This window comes from Sinocyclocheilus grahami, unplaced genomic scaffold, assembly GCF_001515645.1.
Source record: "Sinocyclocheilus grahami isolate Dianchi unplaced genomic scaffold, SAMN03320097.WGS_v1.1 scaffold1209.1, whole genome shotgun sequence".
Lineage (NCBI taxonomy): Eukaryota > Metazoa > Chordata > Actinopteri > Cypriniformes > Cyprinidae > Sinocyclocheilus > Sinocyclocheilus grahami.
In genome coordinates this window covers 240,667-248,843 of record NW_015506388.1, presented here as the reverse complement: position 1 = coordinate 248,843, position 8,177 = coordinate 240,667, and the positions used below count along the sequence as shown (strand labels likewise).

At 38.8% G+C, this 8,177-nt stretch overlaps 1 protein-coding gene across 1 annotated transcript; it reads left to right on the top strand.

Moving 5' to 3' along the window:
- Window positions 1–877: 877 nt before the first annotated feature.
- On the top strand, window positions 878–8,085 carry LOC107568048 (E3 ubiquitin-protein ligase PDZRN3-like). The gene is made up of 8 exons (XM_016253896.1): window positions 878–961; window positions 4,632–4,894; window positions 5,017–5,107; window positions 5,388–5,483; window positions 5,661–5,723; window positions 5,815–5,916; window positions 6,157–6,267; window positions 6,387–8,085. The coding sequence occupies exons 1-8, from the start codon at window positions 893–895 to the stop codon at window positions 7,827–7,829; spliced, it is 2,238 nt and encodes a 745-aa protein (XP_016109382.1). The 5' UTR covers window positions 878–892; the 3' UTR covers window positions 7,830–8,085.
- The last annotated feature ends 92 nt before the right edge of the window (window positions 8,086–8,177 follow it).

The following is an 8,177-nucleotide window of genomic DNA, read 5'->3' as shown; positions in this document are numbered from 1 at the left end:
AATCTATCACATTATAAATGTATTTACTGTCACTTTTGATCAGTTTAATACATCCTTGATGTATAAAAGTAATAATTTATTTTTAAAAATAGAAAGTCTTACTGGCTGTAATTTTTTACGGCTTGGATGGATAGATCATCAAAAGAGCATTGGTAGATACATTTAGAATACTGAAACTTACAAATAAATTTGTTTTTATGCTACAGTGAAGTCTTATATGTGAAAAGATAATTGAAAAATGGATTCCTCATATCATGAACCATTAAGTTCTGTTCATTTCTGCAGTAATGCGGTCCGAATCAATGAACACATGTAACCCTGTCTGTGACATGCCAGATTACATCACAAGCTGGAACCCAAAGGCTGAGCATTCATGTACTTTTGGAGGAATAACAAATAACAACACCCTCTGGTTGCTGTTGTACCGCTGCTGAGCACTCTGACATAACAGGAACTGCTCATTTTATAGCAAGAATTTTCCTATCGACATGCTCGTGCCAGTAATTGGAGAAGTGAGCTTTTTAATTGGCCCCCAACAAAGCATTTTCACGACTTGTTTCCGCACATTACAAAACAGCCTCTGTTGCGCCACACCTGAGGAACGTGGTTATTATAATCTTTGGTAATGTGGTGGATGGTTGATTACGGGTTTGAATTGTTTTTATGATTATAAAAACAACGTAGTTGAGGATATAGACAACACTTTACTGAGAGAGGGAGAGATGGCTGCAGTGAATGGGAGGAGGGAACAAGCTCTCACATGCGTGGCTTACAGACACAAACACAGACTCGTGCTGAAGTTGTTGTGTCTGTAAGCTTCAGGCTCTATAGACACTCTCTTTTTATGATCACATTTTGGAGTCGGTGTAATATTTGCTGATGGGTTTCCACCATGGGCTGTAGTCTTTGTACTATACAGCGGTCAGATGAGCACTACAAACTACTACAAGGCAAATGTCAGGTAAAAAAAAAATGCATAGTTTGTCAAGTTGTGTTTTGGTTGACTTGTTGGTGTCATTTTGGTTTGTTTATTCCTCATTAACGTACACTGGGAGTAAAGGCTTCATAGTCTGATTAAATTCTAATTGATTAAGAAATGTCATTCATTTTGATTGAATTAATCATAATTTGATTAAGACAATTGAATGAACACATTTCGAATGCCTTTGAGGTTACACGGTTTGTCTCTGGAGGTTGTTTGCATGCTAAAAAAGGTTGCGAAAGGTTATTTTGCCGAAGGAAGGAATGTGTTTTGGAGACTGTGTACATTTGACAGGGTCATGAGAGGGTCACACTCTACTGAAGAAGAGCGAGAAATGTTTGGCGTGTCATCACAATACTTAATGAATGTGTGTTTGTTTGTTTATGTGAAATTAGCTCCCACTGTAATTTAACCTCCAGCTGAACTCCTGTATGGCTGAAAGTGGGAACTGAACTCTTTAAAAGAGGCTAAAAAAGGAAAATTGATGTTAAATGCAAATATTAAAATACAAGCCATAATTGTGCATTTAGAACTGTGAAATAAATGGGCTTATTAACTTGCATCCAATCAAACTCTATTATATTTTAGTGCATCACTTAACAAAAAGTAGCTAAATTTAGGGAAATATTAATATTTATACATTTACATTTCAGTGTTTGATTTAGTTTTTTTTGTATGGTAAGCAACTTTAGTACTGTGTTGCCTGTGTAAAAACAACACATTTTTTCAAAGTTGTGCATAAAACAAAGATTATTTGAGAACATTTGACAAGAAAATATTATTTCAGTCTTTCTACTTCAAAATTTGATGTTTAATTCAGTGCGTTACTTGCGGCTTCTTTGTAATCATTTGTCAGGCTTCAATTTGCTAGCAGTTTCTAAGTAAAAATGTAATTTTTTCCAGATAGTGTGTTTCATTTACTTTTTAAAACAATTTTTTGGCCTACGTTTTATACATTGTATGAAGGAGAGAAGTGGGCAAAATACAGAATGTCATGCTTTTCAATGAAAAGATGGAAATAAAGTTTGTTTATTTGATTAATTCATCAATCGTAAAAAGATTAACAGGTTATTGGTTATCAAACTAGCTGAATCACTACATACAGAATTTGTCTTGCTTTAATGCAACTTTAAAAGTGGCTGTAGTCAGGCAAAGGATGTCTCATTGAATTAAACAAGTATATGCAGTGAATATTTTGCCCTGTGTGCCAAACGGCATTCGAGAAACAGTGTGAGTGAATTTAAAGTAGTTTGTCAGTTCACACATGAATGGGCACACCGACAAAGCTCCCATGTGTGTTATTGCCACTGCAAGATTCCAGAACAGACAGCAGATTGAGTCGAGGTCCCAGAGGACATTAGCTTTGAGATTTGAGTCTTACATCGCTTTGATAAATGAAGTTCTCTCCCATTAGCTTACTGGCACATAGCCATTTCCTTCTGTAATTCAAAAGCTTTTACACACCCTGTTGGACTTCAATCGATAAATTAAATCTCACTAACTGTGTGATAATGTTAAAACCGAACTTCCGGTCATAAATATCTCGGTAAATTAGTCCTTCACATTCAGGACTGGCTTTGCAATGTTTAGCCAAATGAACTGTTTTTAGGTCAAAAAGTCAGTCTTTCATATGACAACATTTGCCTGGAGTCTTTCATTCTTGGTCACCAAATCATTAACTTGTATCTTGCAGGTTCTGTTCTTATGTGTCCATATGTTTTTCTCATTCCAGTCAGCTAGAAATACAAGCCTATTAACCGAGTCAAATGGATGGCATTAGACCTGCTTTGTCTTTCTGTACCATACACCTGTTAATAAAAATAACAATTTGGTCCCTCGTATCTCTTTGCCACCGTGAAATCTTCTCGGTCTCTCCAAGTGTAAATAAATATGGCCGGGAAGTAAGAAAACACACAGTCCATGTATTCTCAATACTTCAATTTATTCACAGAAATACAGATCTTATATAGGCATGTCGAGGGGAGTTTTTACCCTCTTAACCAATGAGGATAGGGTGACATACCCATACAGGATGTTTTTCCCAAGAACATGTGTTTTGTATAAAATTGCCACATATACAGAAAAGCATATCCATATAAGGAATAGACTTCCTTTACCTTGAATATTGCGTAAGAGACATTCAAACACCATACAAGAGAGAGAGAGAACAGATAGAGGAGGGGTGATTCAGAGAAGGAGAGAGAAAGAGACAGAAAGGAGGGGTATGGCATCAAAAGACAGAGAGTGTTTTCTAACAACACCTGTTTGTGTTTATATTCAGATTTATACCAGAGGATTTTTATTATACTTTGTTTTTTTGTTTTTTTTAAGTTTGTTAAAATGCATAAAACAATCCTCAGCTGTCCCACCTGCTGTACATTATCTGGAATGCTGAATCCCCTCCTCAGAAATCAGCAGGTTTTTGGATTTTGACCTCACATCTGGTTTTAGAGTTAATGTACAGCGAGCCACACATTGCACTCAAGTTTGGTATATATTATAGAGTTGGGATGACAATGCATACAATTAAAGTGGCATTTTAAGTGCATTCTTGAAAATCTCTGCTCAGTTTGCATTTCATAGAAGTATAAGGGTTTTGTTCCTTACATTATGTACATGCAGATCTGCAGGCTGTTGAAGACTACTGTATAATGTGACGTGAACCTTGCAAAAGCAGAGCTCATGTAGAATGCAAACTGGTAGAGCATGATACAAGCAACGTCACGGTCATGGGTTCGAATCCCAGAGAAAATGCATGCAGGCATGCTTTGGATTAAATTAATTATACACGTATATAAAACTCATAAAAAATCCTTATTCAGGATAGTATATTTTAAAGATTATTTTGTACGATCCAAATACGCTTTACAAATATTTATTGGAAAAGGTTTAAACAATATTTTCATGCTTGTTCAATGAACCATAAACAATTATTGCACATGCACCTGTGGAAAAGTCAATAAGACACTAACGGTTTACAGGCGGCAGGCAATCAAGATCATAGTTAATATAACTTATGAAATTAAAGCAGATGAAAGATGACCAGAGTCCCTGATCACCTGTGTGAACATGCCATAGTCCTGCAGCCGGGAGGCTTGAGGACTGCAGATGTGCCCAGAGAAATACACTGCAGTGTCCCTAATGTAAGAGGCCTAAGACAGCGCAACAGGAAGGACAGCTGCTCGTCCTTGCAGTGGCAAACCACATGTAACCCCGTGTCCCCCCCAGACATGTTTGAGAACTTGCAAGTGCCTTGGTGGAAGACATCTTACAGCAAGAACTGGCAACTCTGTCTCCGTAAAGCAGCTAACCCCCAGTTGTTCAGGGACTTTATATTCCTTTTCTGTTTGTTAAATATCTTATGGCTCAGTTTAATCTTTTTATGTTAATACAACTATTTACATGTTAACAAATGTAAACCTGTTAACATTAAAATAATTAAATGTGATAGCACACAAACTGACCCACAAAAGGAGTTAACTTACACTATCACGAACAAGGTTTCAATATACTGTTAGTAAACGTTAATGTGGACTCTTTGCCAAGGTTGTAAAAGAGCATCCAGTACTATGTATTATTACTCTGAAAACCTTGTCCCACGTGTCTCCTTTTTTTTTAATCATTCAAACTTTTTTTTTTTTTTCTGTAGGTAAATGGAAGAACCCTTTCTGTCGCCACCCATGATCAAGCAGTAGAGGCTTTCCAAACTGCTAAAGACCCTATTGAGGTTCGGGTATTGCGCAGGACGGCACAAAAGACTTGCAAGACTCTTAAACCAACCCAACGAATGGACAACAGTACTCAGACCAACATTACGCTGAAAACCTTGCAACAAATAGAGACTTTGGCCAACTTACAATCACCTTCAACACCATGTATGGCTTTGCTGGACAGTTTCTGTTCACCCTCACAGTAAGCGCTAATCAGTGTTTGTTAAGCATTTCTTTCACCAACTGTATCATAACAAAAACTTTTAATTTTTATTTTAAAATGAGATTTTCTGTGAATGGGGCTATTTTTTCATTGTATTGAAGGTATCAAATGGAAAGACGTGACTCACCTTACCCCTCAGACTTCCATGACGGAGTACAGAAAGACATTGAGAGTGGAGGACTGAAATATGAGGTATTTGCATAGACTGTATTCACTCACTCTTAGTGAACAATGCACGTTCAAATCATGTTTAATCTGCATGTCTTCTGAGGTCATTTTAATTTTGATTTCATATACCTGCTAATATTTTCCCAAGACCACTTTAATTGCACATGGATTTATCATGCAAATGAATCATCTAAAGTGCAGCAAGCACTACAAATTCTCAGACTGGCTTTGGCTTATGTCTTATGTTAACAATGACTAAAATGCTTAATCTTTGTCATCAAAATCAATTACCTATGTTTTATAGGAGGTGGATCTGCAGAGGAAAACCACTCAGGATAAGCTTGGCCTGAAGTTATGTTACAAGACGGATGACGAGAAGTCTGCCATTTATATTAACGAGGTAGGGTTCTACAGTGGGAATTTCTCAAGACAGTAATTGTTCAGGCAGTTTTCCAACAATTACAACTTTGATTTAGTGTGTGTGCATGCATCAGACTTGCTTAGTGCAGCTTTAGGTATTCCGGTGTACTCGCACCTCAAATGTTAAGGCTAAATACACGGTTCTTACCCTGCTTAGATTGATCCAGAAGGAATTGCTGCAAAAGATGGCAGAGTTCAGGAAGGAGACCAAATTATCCAGGTAGAATTTGTTCCATTGGTTTTTTTTTTTTAATCTATTTTGGCTAAAATATAAAAGAAAGCTTATTGTATTTATTCTTCACATGCTGAAGATCAATGGAATGGACATCCAGAGCCATGAGGAGGCAGTGACACTTCTGACCAAGGTGGAGAGTAAGAATGTGACCCTTCTAGTGGCTCGACCAGAAAGTCAGGTCTGCTAACTGTTCTGTGCACTTGCAGATAAAGATTTTGGTAAATTACATTTGATTAATGTCAGGGTTTTCCAATCCAGCTCCTGTAGGACCACCTTTCTGCAGTTTAGCTCAAACCCAATTTAAACACACCTCAACTAACAGGACCAAAATTGTACATGAAGGTGGCCCTTCTGTAGCAGGTTTGGACACTTGTGATTTAAGTTAAAGAATGACATTGCATTTTGGTATGGGTTGCAGGATGTTGGCTGGTTGGTGGAGGATAGATACAACTTAGATGACTTGCACATGGGCACACTGGAGCAGCAACATCACAAGGTCAAGGAGTTCACTGCAAGTATGCTGCAGCAGGCAAGTTAATAAGGGTCAAGTCAACAGTGAATTGCTCACTTCATCCAATTAAAAGGTGCTATCCTCACTATAAAAGTGATTTGCAAGCTATTAAAAGTTCTACCCACTCAATTTAACAGAGCACAAATGAAGAAGATGGAGGAACTACAGATACGGCTACTTTACTATCCAACCAGCATGAGAAAGACAGCGGTGTAGGCCGCACAGATGAAAGCACTCGGAATGATGAAAGCTCAGAGCAGGACATCTTGGGGGATGACCAGAATTCCCTCTATGACACTCTCCCAGAAAACCACAAGAAGTACAACAATAATCCGGACACTGTTGAAAGTGGGGACATGCACTTAAGCAATGACTCCTTCCTTTTAGTTGACAGTGGAAACTTCCTTGGTATACCTGGCACGGCATGTGAACGTTTCCGGAAACTGCTTGAACTGAAATCTCTGGTGAATGGTAACGGTCTTCAGGGATTTCTGGAGCATGATGCCACACTATTTGGAAAGCGGGTTAGTGTAGACTCTGATGATCAAGAGATTCAGATGCTTAATGAGGAGTTACTGAACATTGAGCTTGAGTGCCTGAGTATCATACAAGCACACAGGCTTCAGGCTGAAGTTGGTGATCTGCAAGCCAAAAATCCTAGTACCGAGCACTTTGAGCAAGTCCATCAGGACCTCATCAATAACCACGTGGACAATAAAGGCTCTACTAGTGCTTACAACACTGGAGAGAGCTGCTGGAGCTTACATCCTGACTCCCAAAGGATGGTTGCTGGAGACAAGGGTAAAGGCTCTCCCATGCATAGACGCAACTCAACAGCAGGATGCTCCAAACATCACCTCTCTCCCATTCAAGAGATCAGCCCCACTAAGAGTTTACCTGGAGATCCAGAGGTCATAAATCAGGGGAAAAGAAAGCAGAGTAAGAAAAAGAACCCAAGGAAGCGTCTTTTAACTTCCTTACGTCAGAACACCTGCATCCCAGCTCATGCACAACATTATCAAAGCTACATGCAACTTATCCAGCAGAAGTCAGCTGTAGAGTATGCCCAGAGTCAAGTCAGCTTAGCCAGCCTGTGCAAGAATGCAGAAACCACCCCCACTGAGTCCAGGCCAAAGATGGGGTGGAAGGTAAAGATCCGTAGCGATGGAACAAGACACATCACCAAAAGGCCTATCAGGGACCAGCTTCTGAAGAAGCGAGCTTTGTGCATTCAAGAAGAACGCTGCAGCGCAACTACAGATGACGATGCAGCAAGCGAACTAAAACTGGGACGATACTGGAACAAGGAGGAGCGCAAACAGCATGCGGCACGAGCCAAAGAACAGCATCAGAGGCGGGAACTCATGAAGCAGTGCTGCATAGAGAACAAAGAACAAGCAGGAGCAATGGACAACAAGGAGCCTGATATTATCCAGCTTAGCCGTAAAAAGATGATGAAGAGGAGGAACAAGAAGATATTTGACAACTGGATGACCATTCAGGAGCTGCTGACACATGGCACAATGTCCACAGACGATAAAAGACGATATAATTCCTTTCTTTCTGTGACTACAGTATAAGGGATTGCTTGTTTTAGGGCACTTTACTAGTTTACTGTGTAAAACTGTGTGAGGGTTGGTGTGGAAAATCTAGCCTCATTTAAGGAGGTGGGTCATTTATGGACTTAAGTATGAAAATTTACAGATTTGTGAGACACAACAGTTGGAGTACATACCATTGATGATGAATTCAAACAAACTACATATTTCACATCTTAATACTTTATAGAACTTGAGGGTGCACTAACATTGCAGTTTGTACTGAAATATTTTAATGTAAGAGCAGATGGAAATTAATTTTGTGAAATTCCAGCTCTTATTTGCAGTTACTGCCCATTACTTGCATATCACCCACTTATTAAATGTAAT

Coding starts and splice junctions, on each gene's coding strand:
- LOC107568048 (XM_016253896.1), top strand. CDS start 893: ATGGGCTGTAGTCTTTGTACTATACAGCGGTCAGATGAGCACTACAAA. Junction 5,917..6,156: donor TGGCTCGACCAGAAAGTCAG/GTCTGCTAACTG, acceptor TATGGGTTGCAG/GATGTTGGCTGGTTGGTGGA. Junction 6,268..6,386: donor CTGCAAGTATGCTGCAGCAG/GCAAGTTAATAA, acceptor TCAATTTAACAG/AGCACAAATGAAGAAGATGG.